This window comes from Larus michahellis, chromosome 2, assembly GCF_964199755.1.
Source record: "Larus michahellis chromosome 2, bLarMic1.1, whole genome shotgun sequence".
In the NCBI taxonomy this organism is placed as follows: Eukaryota; Metazoa; Chordata; class Aves; order Charadriiformes; family Laridae; genus Larus; species Larus michahellis.
The window spans coordinates 86,752,492-86,780,465 of NC_133897.1; the positions used below are offsets into that span (position 1 = coordinate 86,752,492).

The 27,974-nt window shown below is 39.4% G+C and overlaps 1 protein-coding gene across 11 annotated transcripts in view; it reads left to right on the plus strand.

Annotated features, from left to right (window-relative positions):
* The window catches only part of CDH18 (cadherin 18), a 576,293-nt gene that overhangs the window by 370,104 nt on the left and 178,215 nt on the right, over nucleotides 1-27,974 (plus strand). For all 11 annotated transcript variants that reach the window (XM_074576161.1, XM_074576154.1, XM_074576155.1 and 8 more), the window contains one exon: nucleotides 27,401-27,875. In XM_074576161.1, coding sequence (XP_074432262.1) covers nucleotides 27,654-27,875 — 222 coding nt within the window. In that variant the 5' untranslated portion in view covers nucleotides 27,401-27,653. The remainder of the gene's footprint in view (nucleotides 1-27,400; nucleotides 27,876-27,974) is intronic.

Below are 27,974 nucleotides of genomic sequence, written 5' to 3' on the forward strand. Positions count from 1 at the left end.
TTAGGAATTAGAAATACGGCTTTAATATATTGTAGTGGGTTTTGTTTATACACAAGTGAAGGGAAGGAGAATGCCACAAGATCTCCCTGACTCTGGGACAAGCTGCTCTTTGCAGCTTTTTGAATGGACAGAATATTGATCCTTGTAGAGCAACAAACAGCAGGCTTGGGAAGCAAAGGAACAGTGTTGTCTTTCAGTGGATGGAAGGAGTGTGGAGTATTTTTTGTGTGGATGTAACTGGAATGCAGATTGGACATGGTCAAACCAATCTTCTTGTTCATTGCTACCAGATGCACGACTCTCAGCTGTGTTCCTCTCTCCTTTGTGGTACCATGTCTGATGCTCATTCATTTCCTTGGGAAGCAAGTTGCAGCACAATAACCAAAGCAAGACTGACTCAGCTAAAAAGCTGAAGGGTTTTCTGTCCATTAAGTGGGATAGATTGAAGTGAGATGGCAGGGAAAGAGAAAAAAAAACAAAGCAGAGGAAGCAGACCGCATATTTCGATAGCTCTGGAGTGTTGGAGGAAATCATCTGTCTTGCCTAGCCACAACCTTCCTCCATCCATGAAATTTAGATTCAATACCACTGTCTCTGGGGGACTGCACACCTCCTTCTGCCATCTCCTTAGGCTTTGGGTGGAAGCTCACTTCAACTGCTGAATAATGAATACTGGTTTGCTAGAAAGGAAGGACGGAACTGAGAAAGTGAGAGAATTGATAAATTACACAAATTATAAGGGTTGTAAGCTAATAATAGAAGATTTGGGGGGGGTGTTAATAAATATTTCATACTTCAGGAATGACTGTAATAATATAAGCCATCTCCTGTGGTTGGTAGGTGTATGGCTTGAGAAATTATCTGAAAACAAGTTACCATGCAAAAATTATTGCATTATTTTATTGGAAATCGATGCCAAGGCTGTGTGGTAGACAGCGGTCATTGAATTGTAAGAATGATAGAAGTAAAAATAAAAGCTTTCAATAAAATATTGGAAAGAATTATGAAGATGATAAGACTTCTAAACTCTTTGCCTGAATTTTGGAGGCAATAAGATAACTGATGACCTTATTGTTAGAAATAGAGAATCCAATTTAGATTACTGGTACAAATCCTGCCTAATCCACTAGGATCAGAAAAGTTGCTACCTAATGATTTTTCTACATATTTGGCACTAATTATTCTCTTATTTTAATGGACTAGATGGGAGGAAGTACCTGTGTTGTGGGTCTGAAGGATGTCTTCTCCTGTATTTCCAGAAACCACAACACATTTGAGTGAGCTTGCGTCAGGGATTAAGAAATATTACTTTGACATTTACATTACTTTGACTTTGACATTACTTTGTCCAGTTCTGGGCCCCCCAGCTCAAGAAGGACAGGGAAAGAGTCCAGCGGAGGGATATAAAAATCATCAAGGGACTGGAGCACCTCTCTTATGAGGAAAGGCTGAGAGACCTGGGTCTGTTTAGCCTGGAGAAGAGAAGACTGAGAGGGGATCTTATCAATGCTTATAAATATCTAAAGGGTGGGTGTCAGAGCATAGGATCAGGCTCTTCTTAGCAGCGCCTGATGGCAGGACAAGGCGCAATGGACACAAACTGGAACACAGGAAATTCCATCTCAACATGAGGAAAAACTTCTTTGAGGGAGCCAGAGCACTGGGTCAGGCTGCCCAGAGAGGTGATGGATTCTCCTTCTCTGGAGATATTCAAAACCCAGCTGGATGCATTCCTGTCCAGCCTGCTCTAGGTGACCCTGCTTTGGCAGGGGGGTTGGACTAGATGATCTCTGAAGGACCCTTCCAACCCCTACAATCCTGTGATTCTGTGATTAGTTATCTGGTGCTTTATTTATGCATATGATGAGGTTCGAGGTTTCTGAGACTATTAAGTCAGTGATTGTCGTGGTTTAGCCTCAGACGGCAACAAAAAGCCACATGCCGCTCGCTTGGGCCTTCCTAATACAGGAAGAATCAGAAGAAAAAGGCAAGACTCTTGGGTTGAGACAAAGGCAGTTTAACAGAACAGCAAAGGGAACAAGCAAACAACACTAACACGGACAGAGGCATATACAAACACGATTACGGAACCGCCGCTCCCCGCCGCTCACCGACCAGACCCGGGACGCCCCAGCCCGCTCCAAGCGGTGACTTCCTGCCCCCTCCCCTGGCAGCTCAGGGTAGGCATGGCTCACATGGCATGGAATACCAGGAAAAATTAACCCTATCCCCGCCGGAGCCAGGACATTATCCACCCCTTATTCCATACCATCTATGCCATGCCCAGCTGGTTTCAATGAATTGCCACCACTTTCCCCTGTCATATATATATATATACATATATATTCATGCAGATATAATGCCCTTAGTTTATGGGCCATCCCTCCAAAGTGTCCGTTGAGTTCTTTTAATCCACGGCTTTGGGCTCCATCTGTTAGAACAGTCTCTCAGGGCAGGTGAGATGCTGTGTGGTGCTGGTCTGTTGCATGCTGTATTTTTCAGAGCTTGTGACTGGTGTACCCAGTGTGGCTCATGCTCACAGTCCGTGGGCTGAAGATGTAGATCTTGAGGAAGCTGCTGGGCGCCAGCTGCTGACTTATCCCATCATCCCTGTGCCTTACTTGTAGTACAACTGATAGCAATTATAGCATTGAGGACATACAGTGACAGTGTTACTTAGCAATTAACAGCACACAATTTGATTCATTGGCTATTCTCACCCAAAATCAGATCCCCATGAGGTACACATCGGACTTCCCCATCCTTCCGCATCACCCACCAAGTGCACCCAGGTCCTCGGGCAAAAGCAATCCCATGGATGGGTTTGCCTTTGCCTGAGGCAGGACTAACCCAGACTGTCTTCCCTAGCATATTCTTCATGTGCACTACGGGGACTTTATCCCCTTCTACAGTACGTGGAAGTTTTGATTGGGCAGGGCCAGCCCGATTGCTAGATCCCCTGGTGTTAACTAGCCAGGTAGCTTTTGCTAAATGTGTATCCCAGCGTTTTAAAGTCCCACCACCCATTGCTCTCAGTGTAGTTTTTAACAATCCGTTGTATCGTTCTATCTTCCCAGAGGCTGGTGCGTGATGGGGGATGTGATACACCCACTCGATACCATGCTCTTTGGCCCAGGTGTCTATGAGGCTGTTTCGGAAATGAGTCCCGTTGTCTGACTCAGTTCTCTCTGGGATACCATGTCGCCACAGGACTTGCTCTTCAAGGCCCAGGATAGTGTTCCGGGCAGTGGCATGGGGCACAGGGTATGTTTCCAGCCATCCAGTGGTTGCTTCCACCATTGTGAGCACATAGCGCTTGCCTTGATGGGTTTGTGGCAGTGGGATATAATCAATCTGCCAGGCCTCCCCACATTTATATTTCAGCCATCGCCCTCCATACCAAAGAGGCTTCAAACGCTTGGCTTGTTTGATCGCAGCGCATGTCTCACATTCATGGATGACCTGTGCAATAGTGTCCATGGTCAAGTCCACCCCTCGGTCACGAGCCCATCTATATGTCGCATCTCTCCCTTGATGGCCTGAGGAGTCATGGGCCCACCGAGCTATGAATAGTTCACCCTTACGTTGCCAGTCCAGATCCACCTGAGCCACTTCAATCCTAGCGGCCTGATCCACCTGCTGGTTGTTCTGATGTTCCTCCGTGGCCCAATTCTTCGGTACGTGGGCATCTACATGGCGTACTTTCACAACCAGATTCTCTATCCGGGCAGCAATATCTTGCCATAGGTCAGCAGCCCAGATGGGTTTGCCTCTGCGCTGCCAGTTGCCCTGCTTCCACTGCTGTAACCACCCCCACAGAGCATTTGCCACCATCCATGAGTCAGTGTAGAGATAAAGTACTGGCCATTTTTCTCGCTCAGCAATGTCCAAAGCCAGCTGAATGGCTTTCACCTCTGCAAACTGGCTCGATTCACCCTGTCCCTCACTGGCTTCTGCAACCCGTCGTGTAGGACTCCACACAGCAGCCTTCCACTTTCGATGCTTTCCCACAATACGGCAGGACCCATCAGTGAACAGGACATACTTCTTCTCATTTTCTGGCAGTTTATTATATGGTGGGGCCTCTTCTGCACGCGACACCTCCTCCTCTGGTGACATTCCGAAATCCTTGCCTTCTGGCCAGTCCATGATCAATTCCAGAACTCCTGGGCAACTGGGGTTTCCCATTCGAGTTCGCTGCGTGATCAGTGCAATCCACTTACTCCATGTAGCATCGGTTGCATGATGTGTGGTGGGGACCCTTTCTTTGAACATCCAACCGAGCACCGGCAGTCGAGGTGCTAAGAGGAGCTGTGCTTCTGTACCAACTACTTCCGAAGCAGCTCGAACCCCTTCATATGCTGCCAATATCTCTTTTTCTGTTGGAGTGTAGCGGGCTTCGGATCCTCTGTATCCCCGACTCCAAAACCCTAGGGGTCGACCTCGAGTCTCCCCTGGTGCTTTCTGCCAGAGGCTCCAGGTAGGGCCGTTCTCCCCGGCTGCGGTGTAGAGCACATTTTTAACATCTTGTCCTGCCCGGACTGGCCCCAGGGCCACTGCATGGACTATTTCCTGTTTGATTTGTTCAAAAGCTTGTCGTTGCTCAGGACCCCATTTAAAATCATTCTTCTTCCGGGTTACTTGATACAGAGGGCTTACAATCAGACTGTAATCTGGGATATGCATTCTCCAAAAACCCACAATACCTAAGAAAGCCTGTGTTTCCTTTTTACTAGTTGGTGGAGACATAGCTGCTATTTTGTTGATCACATCCATTGGAATCTGACGGCGTCCATCTTGCCATTTTATTCCTAAAAACTGGATCTCCTGCGCAGGTCCCTTGACCTTACTTCGCTTTATAGCAAAACCAGCGTTCAGAAGGATTTGGACTATTTTACTCCCTTTCTCAAAAACTTCTTCTGCTGTGTTTCCCCATACAATGATGTCATCAATGTACTGCAGATGTTCTGGAGCTTCACCCTGTTCCAGTGCAGTCTGGATCAGTCCATGGCAAATGGTGGGGCTGTGTTTCCACCCCTGGGGCAGTCGATTCCAGGTGTATTGGACGCCCCTCCAAGTGAAAGCAAACTGTGGCCTGCACTCTGCTGCCAAAGGGATTGAGAAGAATGAATTCGCTATATCAGTCGTGGCATACCACTTGGCTGCCTTGGACTCCAGTTCGTACTGGAGTTCTAGCATGTCCGGCACGGCAGCACTCAGCGGTGGCGTGACTTCATTCAGACCACGATAGTCTACAGTTAGCCTCCACTCTCCATTAGATTTTCGCACCGGCCATATGGGACTGTTAAAGGGTGAGCGAGTCTTGCTGATCACTCCTTGAACCTCTAGTTGACGAATCAGCTTATGGATGGGAATCAGAGGGTCTCGGTTAGTGCGATATTGCCGCCGATGCACTGCTGTGGTAGCAATCGGCACCTGTTGTTCTTCGACCCTCAACAACCCTACAACAGAAGAATCCTCTGAGAGACCAGGCAAGGCAGACAACTGTTTAACTTCCTCCGTCTCCAAGGCAGCTATGCCAAAGGCCCAGCGGTACCCTTTTGGGTCCTTAAAATACCCTCTCCTGAGGTAATCTATACCAAGGATGCATGGAGCCTCTGGGCCAGTCACAATGGGATGCTTTTGCCACTCATTCCCAGTTAGGCTCACTTCTGCCTCCAGTACAGTCAACTCTTGGGATCCCCCTGTCACCCCAGAAATACAAATGGGTTCTGCCCCTCTATAGCTTGATGGTATTAAAGTACACTGCGCACCCGTGTCCACTAGAGCCTTATACTCCTGTGGGTCTGATGTGCCAGGCCATCGAATCCACCGTTGGTCCCTCTTCACCTTTCCATTCCATTACTGCCAGTGAGTTGGCATATGATGACAAACTTCCGTACTTCCGTACAAACTTCTGCCACATGGGTCTTGTGCATTGCACCTCATCAGGGTCTGTGGGTAAGTCTGCATTGTCCAAGTCATAATAAATCATCTCCCGCACGGCTAATTCTCTCAGGTACTGGATACCTCTTTCCATGGTAGTCCACTTTCTTGTCTGACATACAACATCCTCACTGAAGGGGTACCTCTCCCTCACGCTTAACAGGAGTCATTTCCAGAGGCTGAGGGCTTGGGTCTTTTTCCCAATCGCCTTGTCAATGCCGCCTTCCCTAGACAGGGATCCCAGCTGCCTGGCCTCCCTACCCTCTAATTCCAGGCTACTGGCCCTGTTATCCCATCACCGGAGCAGCCAGGTGACAATGTGCTCACCTGAAAGTCGGCTAAAATCTTTTCGCATATCCCGCAACTCACTCAAGGATAGGGATCGAGTAATTATCTCTGGTTCTGCCTCTTCCTCCTGCTCTCGTGATGACCCTGGTTCATCATCATCTCTTACTAAGCGAACTGATTTCTTTGTGTACTTCTTCTTCTGTATGGGGGCAACTGATACTGGCACGGGTTGGTTCCCTGGTTCAGTGGCAGTGGCTGCTATAGGGGTTGGAGTAACTGCAGTGGCTGCCGCAGGGGTTGCAGTAGCCACAGTGTCCGTCGCAGGGGTTTCAGTAGCCGCAGTGTCCATCGCAGGGGTTGCAGTAGCCGCAGTGTCTGTCGCAGGGGTTGCAGTAGCCGCAGTGTCCGTCGCAGGGGTTGCAGTAGCCGCAGTGGCTGCCGCAGGGGTTGCAGTAGCCGCAGTGGCTGCTGGTCTGGTTTCCATCTCTTCCCCTTGAGGGTGCTGCATAATTCTGAGCAGTGCCTGGTAGATACTGGCCAGGGCCCAGCACAGCGCGGTGAGTTGTGCCTCTCTAGAATAGCCACAGCATTTTCCCTTCAAATATTCTACCACTTTATCAGGGTCCTGTAATTGTTCAGGGGTGAAGTCCCAGACCATTGGAGGTGAGTAGTTCTCTAGGTACCTGCCCATGCTCTCCCACATGCCGTGCCACCCCTGACTATCCAGCCTCGGAGCAGATCTCCGGGTGGTAGTCTTAAATAGTTGCTTAACCCTGAACAAGACCTGGAACGTATTCAGGAGACATAGCACTAGGAACACGCTGGTTTGAGTATCTCAAGGATATTCAAAATTCTCAAAAGCTGTCATACCTGACCCAAAGGAGAAAAGGGAGGCAAAAGAGCTGGGGAAAGTGTCCCCCCCTGTTTCCCCCACAGACTGGATGTAATTATTAATAAATTCTGAGAGACGGTGTCCAATGTATGGACAGGACAGCAAAACCACATAAACACCCCACAATAGCTGTCTGAACAGTGATGTTATCATATCATAAACAGATATCACACAGGACAGCAGAATGATAATCCTCATCCCTCTTCCAGACATGGTAAACAGCATCGCAGGGAGTACATAAGCCATATAGGAATTTATATAACACAGCCATGAGAACAAACCAAGCAACATGATGACCAGCGACTGTTTACCTAATAAAATAAATGCATACAAAAAATCCGTTTTTCCACGTTCTAGTTGGATTCTGTCGTTATCTCAACCCTTCGAGCCCCACGTTGGGCTCCAAAAAGGACTGTCGTGGTTTGGCCTCAGACGGCAACAAAGAGCCACGTGCCACTCGCTCGGGCCTTCCCGATACAGGAAGAATCAGAAGAAAAAGGCAAAACTCTTGGGTTGAGACAAAGGCAGTTTAACAGGACAGCAAAGGGAACAAGCAAACAACAACAATAACACGGACAGAGGCATATACGAACACGATTACGGGACCGCCGCTCCCCGACCGGACCCCGGACGCCCCCGCCCCAGCCCGCTCCAAGCGGTGACTTCCTGCCCCCTCCCCCGGCAGCTCAGGGTGGGCATGGCTCACATGGCATGGAATACCAGGAAAAATTAACCCTATCCCTGCCGGAACCAGGACAGTGATGAACACTTGTTCTGATGGTCTGAAATTGTGCAGAGTGGGAGTATATTGACACTACTAGCACATAACATGGCTGGCTTAACATGAGCCAGCAGTGTGCCCAGGTGGCCAAGAAGGCCAATATCATCCTGGCTTGTATCAGGAATAGCGTGGCCAGCAGGAGTAGGGAAGTCATCGTGCCTCTGTACTCGGCGCTGGTGAGGCCTCACCTCGAGTACTGTGTTCAGTTTTGGGCCCCTCACTACAGGAAAGACATTGAAGTGCTGGAGCGTGTCCAGAGGAGAGCCACCAAGCTGGTGAGGGGTCTGGAGAACAAGTCCTATGAGGAGAGGCTGAGGGAGCTGGGCATGTTTAGTTTGGAGAAGAGGAGGCTGAGGGGAGACCTCATTGCCCTCTACAACTACCTGAAAGGAAACTGTAGAGAGGTGGGTGTTGGCCTCTTCTCCCAAGGGAATAACGACAGGACCAGAGGAAATGGTATGAAGCTGCGGCAAGGGAGATTTAGATTAGATATTAGGAAGAATTACTTTACTGAAAGAGTGGTCAGGCACTGGAACAGCCTGCCCAGGGAGGTGGTGGAGTCACCATCCCTGGAGGTATTTAAGAAACGTGTAGACATGGCTCTTCAGGGCATGCTCTAGTGCCCAAGATTATTGTTTGTGGTGGGGTGTTGTGTGTGGGGTTGTGGGTGTGGAGTTTAGTAGGTGGGTTTTTTTTGTTTTTTTGTTTTTTGTTTTTTGTTATTTGTATTTTTTTTGTGGTTGGACTCGATGATCTCAGAGGTCCCTTCCAACCACTAAGATTCTGTGATTCTGTGATAACAGTCACTATGTTTATTTAAGAAATACTGACAAATGAAGATGAGCCATTGTTATTGTGTGCTGATGTTTTTCGGGTGGTTGATGTTATTATGGGATGTAAATTTTTTACACATTGAATTTTGTGGTTTAGAGTCAAAATAGAAGTGCAACTGTCTCATAAATTATTTGCTCTCAGTCATTTATTTTGGTACATATCAAAGGATTGGTGCCTCATGGGCTGTGTCTTACTACTAGTGTGTGTAGTCAGCTTCCCTAGAGTCCCATTTCCTTTCTCCCTGGTGAAAATACAGTAAAAAATTAATAGAAAAAATTATGGTTTCTGGTGCCTTACTTTCATGATGCAATTACTAATGCAGCTGTAGTAGATGATATTGAGCTCCGTGTGTCTATGACTTCCATATTTTCCTAATATTCCTTATATTAAATTGGATCAGACCTTGGTTATGAAGAAGAGATTTTTATCTTTACTATCAATGGAGGATAGATATCCAGTAGAAAGCGGATTTTAGAAATGTGGAAATAGAGAGATTTCCCTGTATTTAGAATGCCTGTGTTTAGAATAAGATAGTGTATGTATATAAACTAATTACAGAAAACCAATATGATTTTCATTAGCTACTGTCCACATAATAAAAATAGTGAACAGTAAAGGATGAAAGGGGACAAAAACCCCACAATATTTTTATGTTTACTATATAATTGTTTTGGCAGCCTTTAATAATTGAGTTTTAAATAGGAAAATTACGTAACAGATGCCCTTGTTCATGTGTTAAAACTCTTGTATCCTCATAGCAGGCCAGATTTCTTAGAGAAATAAATAGGCTTGAACTCTATCACTTAATAACACGTTGGTCTGTTCTTGACTTTTTTTACAGAGGTAGATGTCACTGATTGGCAATGTCTCCGGTATACTGTAGGTACATTTAAATGAGCTCTAAAAAAAATTATCTTCCAAGTGTATCAGTGCACATGTAGTGTCTGAGCACACTGCAGGCAGCCATTTGCATTTTTACCCAGATGCCTGGTCATGCCGCGGAGCCCAGTCCGAGTCCTTTGCTGTCAGAGCTGGAGAGGTGCTGTTTACAAAAAGTAACTCCTCTGATATGTATTCCCCATTTACAGACAGAAGAACTGGAAATGGAAGCATCAAGGAAGCAGTTGTGTTAGAAGCATTTGGCATTCCTGTTTATGTTTTTTTCTTCTTTTTTTTCCCTCCTTTTTTCTTTTTTATTACATACACTTTATTCAATTCAACTCTTTCTCGTATATTTTTAAAGTAAATATAAATTCATATTTTGAAAGATAAGATCTAAAAAAGAACCAAGTGACACATTTTTTATTAGTTTAAAACTTGGATTCCAAGCAGACCAACACAATTAATTACGAAAACGCTTGTAGGAGGTAACGGTGCAATTTAATGAATAATTCTCCTTTAAATCCTTTCCACGGTGTTTTTCAAGAGTAATGTTTATAGTGCAATCTAATATTGAACTCCTTTTTATTATTTCTTCTCTATTGATTTAATTAACTGAGGTGAAGAATATCTGTTTTCATAAAATGTTGTAAAGAGTATTAGGTAAATTGTTACAAAATCTAATGTAATGTTATAAAACTTAGAACTTACTGTTCTCTAAATTTCATGCCTTATATTAGAAGGCTCTCTAGAGGGGAAAAAAAGAGTATTTAACTCTTTGGAAAAGTAGAACAGATGAGTGTCATTTTTTACTCTCTGTTATTTAGGGAAAATACTATAAAATATTATTACTTTATTAAGTCATCAGTGTTGATTCAGAACTGTGTTAATTCTACAAGAATCTTATTTATTTTCATTATCTTTTGATTAAACACTGAATGTGACATTCTTTACTGCATATTTCCATCTGTGTGTAAATGTATCTTTTTATGTGTCTGTGTACCTTTTCATGCATGAGGAATTATTACAATAATCACATAGGAGCCCTTCACCTTCATGCAAGGGACATGCATAAGTGTTAACTAGTCAGAGTTGCTTAAATCTGACATATGTACCTTTTACACACTCTGTTCAGTCTTGAAAGATGTATAATTCCAGCAATGTTAGCACCTCACAACTCGGAGTTTTAGAAAGAAAACTAATATTCAAGTTTTAAAATTGCAGCAAGCTGCACAATGGTGTGTAGGAGGTGACTTCATAAACATGGAAAAAAACCCAGCTTTGTTCTGTTCCTTTAAGAGAGAGGTCCCCTCAGAAAACAAACAAACAAAACATTTCACTGTTGTTTCTTCAGTCTAGGGTGGGGTTTGGGATGGAGCATCATTGCTACACTAGCTCTTACTCTATCAGCCATTACCTGGGGATTAAAGATGCTCGAGACAGACCTGTTGGAGTAGCCCCTAAGTCTCCTATTTGCCAAGTTGCTTTAGCCTCCTGTGCAAGCAATTTCTCTATCAAGAAGGAATAGGCCTAAAGCTTCCTTAATGCTATTATATCTACATCAGATCAGTACCCTGAACTTTTATGAGCTTTTTAAGCTTTTCTAATCACTGTGGGTAATTTATTTTCTTGGTGCTGCTGTTCTGTTGTGAGGCTCGTGGCAGTTCCTTTTGATAACCGTGTACTTCTTTTAATTCTCAAAGGATGATGAAGGTTTGCTGGTAGCCTCATCAACAACCCCATCCTTTTCTAGTAATATGCTAGATCTATGCTAGAATATGTGGAAATTTATGTATTCTTGTCAATGAAATACCAATTTGCTTTCATCAAAAGCAGCAGATAGCCAGTGAGGAAACACAAAACACTGAAACGCAAGAGAAGAACCACCAGCAAAAAGCTTGAATCTCACTTTGGTTGGTTGGTTAGAGACGAAATTACAGGTACACAACATTGAGTTACTATTTCTCATGATTGTTTTCATAGTAAATATTCCAGGCCTCATAAAAAAGTCTGGAAGCTGTCACACTTTTATTAATTTTCTTTTTCATTGTTTTATTACCCATTAAATTATTCTCTCTCTACTAACTCCATTGAATGACTACTTTCATAAATAAGGTATTATTACAGCTTGTCCAGCTTGTCCACAGATAGTTTACATGTTGCATTTAGGTACCTCAGTCTACCACTTCTCATGACTCACTTGAAAAGAATAATTTGGGAACAGTGTAGTTGTAAGCATTGTCAAATAAAGCTCAAAATGAGATAGAGAGACAAGGTTTTGTTCAGAAACTGACCTTTCCTGTGAAATGCTTCCTTCTTAAAGCAACAGTGCAACTTGTCTGGCTGTTCAGTCCTGACTGTGGTGCTCTTTTAATAATGCCAGATGAGTGCAAAACCCTCATCCTGTTTACTTAACAGGAAAAAACCTAATCTCCAGAAAACATGTCAATTGCACTTTTAAGTGCCTTTGGGGTGCAAAGAATCCATTTTTTTTCTATTAAGCATACTGCAAACAATTTCTTGAAGACCTTCAATCCGCATTAGAAAACCTAGTATCACATACCCTACCTCTTATTTATGAACAATATGAAAACAGTCTTAGAATGTTTCACTTGCCATTATACTATTATTAATGTGTTAAGACAAACACATTTTAAAATTGAATGTTGCATTCTGAAATTTTCCTGGTGCGTTTAAGTATATATAGTTATTTGTCTACAGAAGCCGTTTTTCCAGCTCCTCCATTAAAACACCAGTGACCTGATCTTTAAAAAGTTCAGTTTTAAGCTTAGTTTTAAGCAGACAATCCCATTAATGTGAATGAGCTTTTCATTAATAGGCCTAAAGTTAAGTAAGTCTTTTTTTGTTTGCACAATCAGAACCTAAGACTTGATCCTACTGATTAACCTTGATTCTCCTTCCCCTTCTGTTTCTGAGGATTTGCTGATGTTATGGCTTGAACATTAAATCTCAATTTATCTACCTGTTTATCTGTTCCTGGGAAGCTGCTTGGACAAGAATGGAAGCTAAAATTTTCACCAGAGTGCAATAAAGTTGCATATACAAAGCCTATGGCAATTCAGTGGGATTAGTGTCTTTAACAAATTTCACTATTTAAACATTAATACAACCTAGTACATGAAAAACGTCAGCTGTATAAAACCTAAATCTATCTTAAGACCATTAGTGGGGTTTTTGTGCCGTTCAAATTAAAAATCATGTACACTCACATTTCTAGAATAATAGAGAACTCTTCAAGGTAGAACATTGACATAATTTATATCTAGACAAAAATAATGGTGGAATAACGTAAAAGTTACAAAAGACTACCTTGGCTGAAATGAAGGACAGGTTCTCTTCCTCAGAAAAGAAGCTTAGGAAGAACAATAAAGAACAATCTGAAACAAAATAATGGAAATATATTTCCATATGAAAATATGGAAGAGATGAGTGAGAATGAAGATGACTTTGTGTATTTTAGTATTAGCACATGATTCATTTTTTAAAAATTACTTTTATATGCTCACATTCATGAATGAATTTAATGAAATACTGTGTGTTCAAAGACACCAATACATGCATTAAGATTGAAAGAGTTGGACCTTTTCTTTTGTTTTGGTGTCCTTCTGTGACAAACTACTGTTTTGGATTCCTGAGAAAGTAAGCAGTGATATGTGTAGGTGTTGGAAAAAAGGTATCAGATAGTTTCAACAACAAAAGAACATATTACCATCTTCTTCATGTCAGTATTGACTTCCACTGGTAGTTCGACTTAGTTATTTACCAACGTACATTGTTATTTTTATTTATTTGTCACCTCTTTTTCAAATACCGTACTACGTAACACAAACTTTCTCAAGACAAAAAAACATTCCACTCATTCTTTGTATCCATTCCCCTCCCTAAAGAAAGGAAAGAAAAATAATGCATATACATACACAATGCAAATAAGTATGCATATAAGAGTAGTTTTACTTTCTGTTAAGAAAAATGCAACATTAAAGAAGTTCTCAGTTAAAATGACAATCAGTTGTTGAACTGATATTTATTAAGTTTTAAGAGTTTTTAATGTTTGGGGTTTGGTTTTTGTGGTTTTTTTTTTCATAACTTAGAGCAATGGAAATAGAAAGTGAGTAAAAATAAATTTATTAGAGAACTTTTAGTTAGAAATTGAAACAGATCAGTGCAACTACTGAGAAATATGAGCTTGCAGAGATTTTGTTCACACAGGTACACACGTACATACCTATGTGGAGGGCGTTTGTGTGTGTATGTGTTTACACAGCCTTCAAAAATCAGAGTATTTTTAAACAGAAAGAATACTTCTTTGATCTTCTTTAGCTATAGGTTCTAGTGTTTAATTAGAAAAAATGAACTTTAGAACTACATAAATATTAGTGGCATGGAACTAAATTAGGTGCCTTTTCTTTAAAGTCCCCATTTTCCTGTGGATTTCAGGGGATTTGTAGAATTTTTTACTTACAGATGATGTGGTCCTGAATTGGATGCTTGGGTGTAAAGTTCTGAAAAATATGGGATGGATTTACTAAATGAAGAAAGGAGTGATCAGAGGCAGGAGTATTTCAAAGTATCTAAGTAGGCATTAAAGATGTTTTGCTATTCTAATAGCAGAAATGATAATTCTGATAATATATATTAATTAGAAGACTGTGATGCACTTCTAGTGTAGCCATGCATAAGCATTTAAATACACTGTCCTCAGAAATCACATAAAATACTGCAGTCATTTCCATGCCTTTTCAAAACTCACTTTGAGATGGTTTTCAATTAACTGTTCTGTTTGGATTTCACCTGAATTTAGTACATCATTCCTTTCTGAACTTGCAAAGCGGCAAGCTAGAAAGCTTATGAAAATGTTTTCTTGGGATATTTTGGAAACTTTCAATATCTGTAGTGACGGCACTGATGGAAAATACAGAAGCTGTTTCTTACATAGTACAAATCATTGCATTTTCATGTTAATGTGCCATGAAAGAAAACCTAGTTATCTGCATTTGGGGAATCCTCCAACATAATAAAGATCTTAAAAAATAGGATACTCAGAAAAAATCCATTCCGCTAGTCTAGCTTGCCCCTAGGGTGAAAAGTACAAGTAAATGCTTGATGCTTGTGTTCATTTCTACTACAAAGTGACAATAAAAATATTTATTGCTACAAACAAAGCTATGATTTATTCCAAAGTAAAAGAACATTTAAAATCTGACATGCAAAATTGCATTTACTCAGTCTGTTCAGATAGGCTTCTGTAAGACATTTGGTATTTTTCTAATTATTAGAGATTTCTTTCTTGCCAAGATAACAAAAGTAGGTGTCTCAGGTATTTCTTTATTTGCAACGGTGATTATCCATAGAAAATTTCAACACCAAATTACACTAATTTGTTCGTTTATTTGTTTTTTGTTACATATAGGCAGACACTTCTTGTTTACATACGCACAAACACATGCACATTTATCTATATCCCCTTCATTCATCCATCTGGGCAAAGCTGCCTTTGCAAGTTATGTGACTGTTTTGTATATCAATTCTGACTTGTGAATACTTCGCAAAATGTGTCGCTAAGTTATATTGTTTGCATTTAACAGATAACATATTTTACTATAGATATCGATGAGGAAGCTGCAACATTCCATTGGAAGAATTATGAATAACTCAGTCTAAAATGGAACCAAATACATTTATTGATGGAAGTGATAAATTGCGAAGCCTGATGGTTTAACAGTGGCTGAGCTGAAAGAGTGAGAAAAGAAGAGAGGAAGATAAGACTATTTAAAAAAAAAAAAAAAAAAGTTATGTTCAGTATATACATTTTAAGAGAATAGAGAATGCTAAACATAATGAAAGGATGAGTGCAGCCAAAGACAAAATCTAGTTGGTACTGTGTAGAAGAAAACCAAAACATTTTTAGGGAAATGATAAGAAAGCAACATACTAGCAGAAATGCTGTGTGGTTGACAGCGATTATAGTATGTTTGGCAGAAGTAATGTCACAGGAGAAATCAAATACTTAAGGAGATCTCAGTTAAAGTGTGATTTGAAAAGGCACGTTTTTAAATAAAGACTTCAAATTTAGTCTTAACATATATGGATGTCTCCTTTTCTCTTTACTTATGATATTTATTCCTATAGCTGTATTAAAGAAATCCTGGAACTGCCAGTGACCGTTGAACAGAGCTCTCATTCACCTTTGTGTCAGTTAAAATTATTCATTTTCTTCACTGTTGGATTCCTGAGTGATAGTTTTACTTCTGAAGAGGATTTACTTTTATTGGGGCTTTTGTGACTTCCATGATTCCTTTTTTATTTGAACTGAAAAAGAATGACCTGATTCAGTAGTTGCAGGAGTTGATTCACTTCATACACCTGTGAAACAATGAGTAGGGATTAACTGAATTGGTACCACTTAATTATAGCCTTCATTAAATATATTTGTAATAAAAATTATTGTAGGCCTGCAGAAGCTGTGACAGACTCCATGGAGGTCTAAAAGGAGAGGGTCCCTGATGGGTGTTACAGGAGAACTGAGAAGAAAAAGTTATTAGGTGGTACCCTCCAGGGATTCCTCCATCGTTCCAAGGAGAAGAGCTGCCAAGCCTCCCTCAGCAGATCCAGGGAAAATATACCCTGTCCCTCTGACTGCAGAAGCAAGTCAGACACTAATACAGTGCAAAAACCATGGTTATTGTCCTGCTCCAAATGGCAGTGGTCAGGCACTGGGCTGCTCTACAGAGATCTCCAAAAAACATTGATCACATGAATTGCTGCCTTTTACATTTCCTCCCACTCTTTCAGGTTCTTCTATTTTACCATCTTCTTGTTCCCTCCCAAATCAACAACTTACTCAAAATTACCTTTTCCTTATTTGTCTTAGTTTTTCTACAGGTGCACACAAACTCGGTATTTCTGGTAGTGTTTCCTAGGTAGTCTCAACTTTAAAAAGTATTACTGAGATAGTTACCTGGGCAGTGTGGACCTTGCAAGACTTGACTCTCCAAGAGAGCACCTGTATTCTTCTGGAATGGTCTGTGAAGTTCAGCTGCTTCTCCCATAGATCTTTCTGAAATCCAGCCATTGCTCATGGCTCTGTCTGGAATTTCTTACATTGTTATCTGTTGCGTCCAGCAAGTTTTGTCACATCTGGTGGTTTCTGACTTCCCGTTCAATTAGATTAATCCCAGGCCAGTTCACGTATCCTCTTTCCCATAAGCTTCTCTGCAGCTAAACAGTCGTGTCCAGCCTAGAAGCTGACCCTGCTTTGAGCAGGGTGTTGGACTAGGTGATGCCCAAAGGTCCTTCCAATCCTGTTTTATAGGATTCTGTGATGTTGCACACATGATGTCAGGAAGTTGTAAAATAGGTAGATAAATTCTTCATGCCACTTTCGCTGAAGCCAGAAACAATTTGCTTTGGTTTCATGTAGTGCTCAAAACAAATTCAAACTTGAAATAGAATTCAGGTTACTGTTTCTTCTTTGCAAAGAACAAGAAAAAAGGTCTTTGCATTTTTTATTATTTTGCCAATAACTGACCCAAAGAGATGGTCTTAACTGTCAAAAGCTGGGCACTATTTGACATCTTAATGCTGATTTCTCAAAAACTGAAGTCCATAAAAGGCATTCTGAGCACTGAAATATTTTTTCATAAATTCCTCTTTTTTTATGTTGCTGTAATTAAGGATTTGTTCATATTTTTATTGTGGGTTTTTGCTTCTAGAACATTTATAACTCAAAACAGTATTTATATAGATTAAAAAAAAATAAAATATGCACAAGATGCTCCCTTACTGAGGAAAGCAGTTGATGCTGAGTGCCACTGAACTTAAAGTGAAAGCTTATCTTTGCTGAACTTGGAATTTTGCAATTCGCCTAGTGGGAATTGAATCCAGCGTACAGAAAATGGGCTAAGTCAGTCATAATTGTGATGGACAGTGATAAATAAAAGTTCAACATGATTACTATTTAAGGAAAAAAAAATCTGTAAGTTGCTTGCGCTAAATAAAGAGCTTTTTGTGAATATTCAGTCAGGAAGCTATTAAATTGCAGTGTTTCAAATTTTGAAAAGCAAAACTTTATAGAAGGGATGTTTCAAAGGGAAAAAAAAAGTCTCAAAGTTATTTAATTATGCCATTTAGATGTTTTAAAATGAAAAAAGACCTTTGCTTTGAATCCTAGCTGATTTTAAATGTTAAAATATTCTATTTAAACAAAATATTTTCTTTTCATTAATTAGAAGTGGCTTATTTACCTTTATTCAGTTCTATTTTCCTTATTTTTTTCAGTAATATTGCTACATTAAAAATGGAACAAAAGATTTGGTTTTCTTCCTGTCATGTGAAGTTTGCTCTTGACACACTGGGAAAGGATTGTTTTCAAATTTCAAGCATACATAGTAAGATTTGTTTAAAAGGTGTGGTCATTTAATATTTTTCTCTAAAACACTGATATTAAAGTTTATGTAAACAATAGCATATTTATCACCTTTCTAACCTAAACATATGTATATATACACAGTATATAATGTGCTGCCAGAATTTCTATAACAAGAATATAATGAATAATTTACATTATTTTAAGGAATTTCACTTACACAGGGCTGAGCTGGTAGCAAACTATGGGAGGTAAATGTCTTTAACTCTTTCTTAAGCATCTAATGTTTACGTTGGATCTCCCTTCCCTTCTTTATTTTTTACTAGTCATGTGGGATGCTACCATACCACTCAGGGGAGCTCTTGCTATTCATTTTTGAGAAACAATTTGTTAGGATAAACAGTACCTGTGGGTTATACACAAGTGGGCTGTTGCAAGTTCTTCCTGTTTAAACTGGGTAATTGCTCATCAGAGTCTCATGTATTTGCTTTGTTCCCTGATTGGGTGACCTGACCTTTTTAAATGGGAAGAATGACTCAAGAAATCACTGAAATCCTTATTCTGCTAGCAAGTTCCTTGGGAAAAGAAACAGTACAGAAGAAAAGCCTCTGCTGCTTTGGGAATGTAAAAGGACCTTTGCACTGTCTTGCATATCTGTATTATCCTTCACTAGCTACATGGACTCCAGATACAAATGTAGATGGATTGGTCTCTGGTTGAGAAAAATAGGAAGATGTGAGTCAGATTCATGAATCATCTCTCTGTATTTCACAGTTGTTCTTTTCACAGCAGGTAATGGCTAGCATGGCTGTGTGTGCAATTATAGTTATAGAAATGGTGGCTGCAATTTATCTGACTAATTGTGTTGTTACTGTGCTGTGGTTCCAACAGTCACTCTGTGCAAACCATATGGGTATAGTTGCAAAAAATATGTCTTCATTTGTTCATTGTGGCAGAGCACTTCTGTTCTCCTGAAGTTGCTATGTGCCTGCTTATCATACACGAAAAAGTTTTGTATGCCAACTGAGGACAGGCATTGAATCCCTTAATCTTGTTTTAATGTCATATTACAACTGTTTGTTGTAGTCGTTAATTGCCTGTCTACATGCAGTGCTGTTTGCAAATTAAGTACTTTTTCTGTTTTGTTTGCAAACTTTGCAGATCTCCCTTTGTTCAAGGAAGATCATATTTTTCTTTACTCATTTGCACTCTCTTTCATTAAATATGTTTGCTCAACAGGGTAAAAAATCCATTGGTTTGTAGTGTTTAATAGTTCCCTGTACCCATTCATGAATATAAGAATGGCTTCTAATAACCCTCTCCAATGTTTTTTTTCTAAAATCAATGAGTCTTTTAAATCATCTCCACAGCTAACCACTCACTGGAGCCATTTATTGCTGAAGGCAGCATAGCAGATCACAGCTCATCTTGCATGTCATCTAGCCAAAGCATCAATTAGATACACTTAAAAATCTTGTTATGACAATAAGACTTGAATTCCATAGTGGTTCTAATGTATTTCCAATATAACAGGGTAGGTGAGGATCTTAACGTGACTTGCCTGTTTGTATTCTAGCTATGAAAATCTCTTTTCTGTTGGGAATTTCAAGGGCTGATACGTTTGGGTTTTCATGGCATGGGTGGTTTGTATGAAAAAAAATATTTCTTTTGATATATAAAGGACTAGATGCCCCCCAATTTTTTAAAATGTTGTTGTTAAAAAAACCCCAAACCAAACACCACCTTTTTTTTTTGAAAACAAAGCATTTTTTAAAAATAGCTGAAGAGGTTATCTTCATTTTCGTATCATGTTGAGCGTCAGTGTGCCTAGAATCCTTTATTTGGGCCATGCGGTATCAATCTCCTTTGCCAGAGAATATGTTGGATTAGTTGCCCAGCTATAATATGGCTAATTTTTACTCTTTGTGAGTGGTGCCTCAGTTAATGCTCTCCATTAAGCAATCCATTAAAGCTTGTGTGTAGTGAATAGCTCCACATAGGACCAGAAGAGAGTACCTTGATCACTAGTCCACATCGCTTTTTATAAATTCCTTGAACTATTAAAGCTGCTACTTTAAGACCATGGTACAAGACAGTCTTGACAGTCTTGTTTATTAAAAAAACAAAACCAAACAACTAACAAACCAACCAACCAAAAAAACCCAAAAAAACCTCCCGAAGATAAAGCAGGTGCCAGCCTAGTAACTATTCAGGAGTTTCTTTTGTGACAAGCAACATTTAAACTTTTTGAATGTTTCTTGTCACTATTTTATCTCCTGTTAAGGCTGTTTCAGCTTTTCACACTCTGTGTTCATCCTCATGATGCTGTTAGGTAGGGTTCCAGTGGGGTTTTGTCCTCTGGGGAAGCCCATCTAGATATAACACGTGACTAATCTACTTTAACTTAGGTGTTAGCAGGAAGTGGTTCTGCCCAGGGCTGCTTGCACTACCTCAGCATTTCTGTTCTCTTTTAATTGCAGATGCTGCTAGGCTTTCCTTACAACTTTCTTCATAATAAAATCTGAATTCCAGTTCACATGCCTCCTTCTGTAAGGAATGTGGGGCCTCCTCCTTAAATAATCTCAAAAGTTTTTATTCATACCATGTCTATTGTGTTTTATGACCACAGATAGTTTAAATGATGCAACCTATCAACATATTCTAGCCGGAAAGGTAACTTTTTAAGGCCTGTTAAGCTAACACAGAGTCTGGATTCTGAACTGCTTTGATATTGGAGATAAAAGTCAAGGAAAAATGAAAACGAACTTTTTTTGTGATCTTCACAGAACAATAATGTTATGTTGGTTTCTATGTCTTAGAAGCGACTGAAATTTTACAGAGTTGAGTCAGTAAAATGAGAAACGTTAATTAATAAAAAGCTAGCGATAAACTTCACGAAGTATGTCACTGAGAGTAAAAGGAATATTTGGACATAATATCTGCCTTGAATGGAGGAAGAAATGGAGAGAGAAAAAGAGACATTCTTAGGTTTAAAAAGTAGCCTGGATTATGAGCATTTAGGAAGAAAACTTATGTGATACAAACTGTAGACTTAATGGAGGCTTCTGACGTCTCTGTGGATGTCTGAGCCAGTAGGAAGAAGAGAGATTCATAAGTAGGGACTGTTTGATATATGTCTGTCAGTCGGGATAATACTGAAAAATTCATCACGCATTCCTATCTGAAATAATTTGATTAATTTAAAAGGATTTAATGCTAGCTCTGCAGCTGAATGCTACTGTCAACTTTAAAAAAATCAGCTGGGGAGAGTAATTGGTTAATCACTTGTCAGTGACTAATTTTGAGTATCTAACTACAACAGTAGGGCATGTAAAACACATATCCGTGCTGTCTAACTGTCTTTTTGTTATGTAGTGTTATAATTTACTTTCCAGATCTTGTATCCCAAATGAAGAGTTTCTGTCTGGAGTTTTGGTTTCGTTGGTTTAGAATGCCCAAAAATGTGTGATTTCCCTTTCCTTAATAACATCCCAGGATACAAATGTTGTTTTCTGTGTCTTCACAGAATCACAGAATGGTAGGGGTTGGAAGGGACCTCTGGAGATCATCTAGTCCAACCCCCTGCCAGAGCAGGGTCACCTAGAGCAGGTTGCACAGGAACGCGTCCAGGTGGGTCTGGAATGTCTCCAGAGTTGGAGACTCCACCACCTCTCTGGGCAGCCTGTTCCAGTGCTCTGCCACCCTCAAAGAAGCTCCTCCTCATGTTTAGGTGGAACTTCCTGTGCTCAAGTTTGTGCCTGTTACCCCTGGGTCTTCCTTCACTTTTGGTATGACTGTTCCTTTCTTTGAGGGGTAGGAGGTAAAGGGGGAGAAGAAACAGAAAAGGAGGGTATTTCTGTTTCTTTTCTTGTTTTTTATTTGGGCAGTGTCAGCAAAAGTGGTGTTTACTCATCTAAGTAATTAATTTTACATAATGTGTTTCTCTGATTGTAAATTGAACCTAAGAATATAATGGCTTATCACACATACTGCATAGCAACCTGTAATCATTAAGTCTATGCATTGTCCTTATATTATTATATTGCGTTATACACATTTTCTTTCCTGAATCAAATGTGTCATCAGTTGACTTGATATGGAATTTAGAAGAGCTTTTTGGGTATGGAAAGAGAAAAGCACAGGGAAATAAATACTCGGTTTGAACTTCCCTTGGCAATTTCTGCGTACCAATTCACAGATACATATATTTTGTGTGGAATTTTGCTTCATTATTTTTGTTTTCAGTTAATGTTTTCTTTAGGTTAACTGTCTTTCTCTTGAACTGTATTAACTGGATTTCCTACATTTCACAGAAATTGTACTGCTTTTATTTTGTATACACACATACTTGCAGGTCTGAAAGAAAAATCATTTCTGATAGCTTCACATATTAGCTTTCACAGCTTCAGCTGTTACCACTTGAACTTTCCAATTTGCTTCTCTGTCTTGATTTTTTTTTTCAGTGATTTTTTTCAGTGTCTTTGTTGCATCTATTCTAAATTTTCTTCTGTTATTTATGTTTTTATAATGTCTGATTGCTTGTCGGTTTTGGATCCCTTTTTATTTTCTCACGCACACACCCCCTTTCTCCTCACGACAGAATTTCTATTACCTTATATGAAAGAACAATCCTTATTTTTTATTGGGGGTTTTTTTGGTGGTTATTTCTATTTATTTTGTAACAGGGAGTTTGTGTGAAATAATTTACTGGGTGAAATAACAGTTAGTTCTAGATTAATATAGACGCTTTTTGGTTTTTGGTGATTAGAAGCAGACTTTATCAAAAGACTGTGTGTAAATGTGAAAGAGAGGTACAAGGAATAACTGCCATTGACACAGTACACCCATCAGCTGGGTTTGCTGGCTTAAAGAGGTGAGGAGGGGATTTCCAATGCTCTTTTCTCTCAGTTTCTTCAGGAAGCTGCTTGAGTTCCAGGAAGATGAAGATCAGATTTCAGAATAACAATATACTTACGAGTAAATTTAGCAATAATTTGTGAGTTCAGTATCTCATGCAGTTATCTTACAAATTAAAGAACATTTCCTTACGCTATTGAAGTAGAAAAGTAGTGCAATTTCCCATTTCTAGACGATCTGTCAATATAGAACTACAGTGTCAAAACATTTGTACTTACTGAAGTTAATATTATACTATTTTAAGAATATTTTATTTAATCACTTTTTTCTAGTTTTTAGTCTCATACACATAGCTACAACATAACTACAATAAAGGGGCAAGATAACAAAATGTAAAACAGTCTTTAAATGCTTTTGAAAACAGTTTTGACACTCCTGTCAGATTGACTAGCACGTGCAGAAGGCATTGTTATTTAGAAAGCAGTAATGATTATATATCGTGTATCGCATAGGCTGAGAAAAACTTGGTGTCTTATTTTTTCAAGAAAAGTCCCGTAGCTCAGCTCTACCAGCCTTGGGAAAAAAGAATAGAGATGAACTATAGATGAACCATTTCCCCTCATCTACCTAGAAATTTCACTTTTTTCTGCCAATTACCAGAGGTCCACAGGAGTACTGTATATTTTCTTGGCAATCTTTCAACCTCTTCTTCAGAAGGATGAAACAAAAAATAACATCCAATTTTTCTTTCTGATACTAGCCCATTATTCTGCCTTTCATCTCCAGGTCAATACAGCATTATTTCTGCAGTCCTGAAGGATATAACATTGGCAATAGACTAAGCACAGGCAATGTAGGAAGAAAGAAATATTTTCCTGCCTGATTATTTATATCTAAATGATTATGTTGATTTGAAGCTGGTTGGATTATGATAATGGAAAAATTTGTTCTGACAGGGAGGAAGTCTAGAGGGCAAAGTGCAGAGGGAAAAGTCAGAAAGTATATGAGAAATGCAATTTATTACAAGTTCCATAACTAATTGTCACTCTGTCACTGTGGGACTGAAAAGGGACCCCGAGGGATGTAACAAAATATATGCAGAGCTGTGCTGAATGTGCATCTGCAAAATTGAATCATTCAGATGAACTCAAATACGTGGTCAACTTGATTATGGGAGATAGGGGACACTGAGATTCAGGACAAGTCTCCACTACTAAGGATGCATCTTCTCATGGTGGTGAAGCATCCGCATTTTCCATCACTGTGCTTACACTGGTTTCCTGGGAATTCATTAGAGTGACTTGCTGCCATACTAAGCAGTAACTACCCTGCTGTAATGATTTCCAGCAATGCTGGTGGAACTTTCCCACCTCATCTTATTTAATTATTTATTTTAGTTTTAACTCACTCTGACAGCCTCTTGAGACACACAGCTCATTTTCATGAGGGCTCTCAGGAGACAGCAATAACACAAGTCTACTCTGCAGTTGCATACATCATTATAACCAAACCCATAAAGCAGGACACTTAATCTGAAGCTGCAGACAAGAGCGCTGAGCAGTCAACGTCTCAGTATGTTGGCTTAAGGCAACAATTTAAGACATTTCAAAAAGTTCAATCCTTTTTTTTTTAGTCACTCGCAGTTCAAGTTCGTCTGTTCTTTGCTTTACTCTTCTCTCTTCTTACTCACCTCTCTTCTGTGTTAACCATTCAAGGTCTTTCCATCTGTACTTCCCCCTTTAGACAAACTTCACTGTCTTTGTGGCAGAGTTGAGGTTTCTTTTCAGGGGGTGGGGCAGGTTTTGAACGAATGCTAATGCTAGACCTTTAGTAGGAGGGTGCTGAGTAACTAAGAATGAGGACCTTTGTACTAAGCGTTAATTAGACTTTGGTTTTAAAAGACGCTTAGCAGAGCAAAAACACTTCAAAGAATCTTCACTAAAAATCCTTCCTCTTCTAATTGTTGAGTTTCTCATAATGGGAGCGTTTCTCCAGTCTTCACACGCAATTCAGGAACAGCTGAGGCCTGAATTTCTAAGCATAACAGGAAGTAGATGCCATTGTAGTCTTTATTTTTATTACTGTTATTATTATTTTAGAAAACATTTGTTCAGAATAAAGAATTTTAAAATTTAATTTTGAGGACAGCTGTTTAACATTTACTCTCTGAATTAAGTTAAATAACAGTAGTTTTGGCAAAATGTAAATTTCTTGCCTCATAGTTAACATTAATGCTAAAAAGAACAGATATTTTTGAGATAAAGACGACCTTCATAGTTTCTGCTTTTTTCTCTTATTTGTTCTAAGTCATATGTAAGTTAGACTGTAAAAATAACAGAGTTTAGAGGCACCATTTTGGTATGTTTGATATTTTTCTGTGCATGACTTCTGAGAGGGGGGAGAAACAAAGTTCTGTATAGTAAATCTTGATTTATTGGTATCTTCTGCACTCATATATACTTACTCTTTTATAAGGCAAGAATTTTCTGCCACCACCACCCGCACAGTTTTTATAAGGGAAATTTCAGTAGTAATGATTTCAAATAAATTTTAAATGTGCCATACTGAGCAATCTCAATGCACTTTATATACAATTTTTAACTTATTATGCACTGCTTATAGTCTTATGAACTGCTCCCAGGCATTTCCCAAGATGGAAACAAAGGGAAGAAAAATAATACTTGAAAGGATAAAACTGCAGCCTTATCATTTTGTGAGGTACTGCTTAATTGTAATGTACATCTGAAGTATAACAATGACTCATCTATTTAAATAGCTCATCTGTAAATATAGAAATCTTTAGAAAAAAATTGCATGCCTCAAGGCAAAAACTGATTTCTAGCAAGAATCGGGAAAGAATGCGGAAAGGCAAGGAAAGCAAGGAAGAAGAATATGTAGTTAGAAACAATTATGAGACTCGGAATGGCTGGATTCTGTCCCTGGTTTAGCTTAGACTTCATACAACATTTAGCTGTGAAAAAATCCAATTAAATCACACTGGTACTTAAAGAAGGTAATAATACATCACATTGTATGAATCTGTTCTGAGATGGGATGTAAGGCTTTTAAGAGACCAGTGTCTTGGTTTTTGTATGGATTGAGGGGAGACTACATTGATATGGGAATAAGAAGCAGGATAATGCAAAATGTCTAAAAAAATTCTTTCCTCAATGGAAAATACTGTACAGAGTTTCATTTTGAACTCCCGATCAACCATAAGATGCTGGAGTTCTTTCTTCACTTCAGCATAATCTACTGTCCTGAACTGAGTAATAGCAACAGAAAGTATGTCCTTTCAGAGTATTTCTAATGTACAGCAGTCTTGAAGTATTCTTCCATTGTTCTGATGAGAGACTGTACTTATATGAATACAGAAGAAAATATGGTTGGACTTCCAGTATTATTATGGATTTGAAAGAAGCATGAGGAAAAAAAATCTGCAGAAAAAAAGAGTTGATGAGCTTCCTTCAACTGCAGTATTTTTCCATCTGATTTCTAATTTCTTGTTTGGTGGTTCTTTAGAGATTTTGAATTTGTTCTGCTGGGTTCCCGTGAAACTTAGAAACAAAATTAATTTTATTGTGTTTCTGCTTACATAACTTGTAATGTCTTTATGATACTCAAGCAAAGCCAATATTGGAAGGCAGTTCTGATATTTGTAGATTTAGTTGCATGTTTTGGGGCTCACAAATGACTGATCTTTAAGATCTTCAGATAACTGAACAAACAATTACCTTAAGGTAACTATTTCTCTGAGGTTGAAGAGTTCTTTTATTTCTTTCAGGTACTTTGCTTTAAGCACTACATCAACTTCCATGCACATTTGCATGTTTTACTATTGTAGTATAACAGGTTACATTTTCCTTTTTGAAGTTGAGAAAATATTGTCACTAGGAACTTAGATTCCTTTACAAAAATAATACTGATAAAATAAACAACAGACTTGAACTTTCTGTCAGTATGAAATAATTTTCTGAGGTTCCAGTATGATAGTGGTTTATTGGTTGGAATTTATGTAAAGCACAGGGGGTTCTTTTTGACTGAAAGTTCATTTTAGTGTGCTCTAATTTTGACTCGGGATCCTCAAAGGCCATTTTGGAGGCTTTCTTCCAAAAGCAATCATAGCCTTGGTATTTTTCATGATGTTAGATCTCTGTGTGGTGTATGGAAGATCAAGAACTCATGTGAAATGATTTGCCAAACACTATCTATCTAATGACACTGTAGCAGTGATTTTATTTTACTGCCAGACCAGGTCAGTGATTTACAGGTAAAGGCCAAAGGAACTGTCCTGAATCATCCAGTTTTTAATAATGTGTATGTTTTCATAGGTTGGAAGAGCCACACTAATTCTTAAGGTATTTTAATAAAAACAATCTGAGAACACTTCTACAGGAAGGATTGAAAAGAAACTTTACTTGCAATGAGAGTCTTTGAGAGACTCGTTAGTACAGCTGTGAGTGCAATCTAAGGTCAGAAACCTGAAAATTTCTGATTTTAGTGATAAGTAAGTGGCTTTCTTTTCTTTCCCTATTAGACAGAAAATGGTCGGCAGTGGAACTCTATTGTGAAGACCTCAGAAGAAATACCATTTTTTCCAATCAGCTTTTCATGATGTAAATATAATTTGAGCTTTCCCAAATGGGTAGCTAAACCATGAACAAGCAGAAAAAAACATTTTGGACTGTATTTCTGAACCAGGCTTCACCTTCTGTCTCGGGAACTTATTAAAGGATTACAGCTGAAAAAGACAAGAGAAAGAAAACCTTGAACAGGAAGCTTATCCTACAATGAGAATTACATCTTGTATCTGCCCAGTCCTAGTCTGTCTCTGTTTTGTGCAGAGGTGTTATGGAGCTGCTCACCATGGCTCCATCAAGGTGACTAGAAATCAAACCAAACACGTAGAAGGCGAAACAGAAGTGCATCATCGTCCCAAGCGTGGATGGGTGTGGAATCAGTTCTTTGTTTTAGAAGAACACATGGGACCAGATCCTCAGTATGTAGGAAAGGTAAGGTCATTGTCCTTTTGGTTTTGTTTTTCCCATCCCCTGAAATGTGGCATTGATAGAGGAAAACCAGGTATCTTCTTAGATGGCACCTCCTTTTTT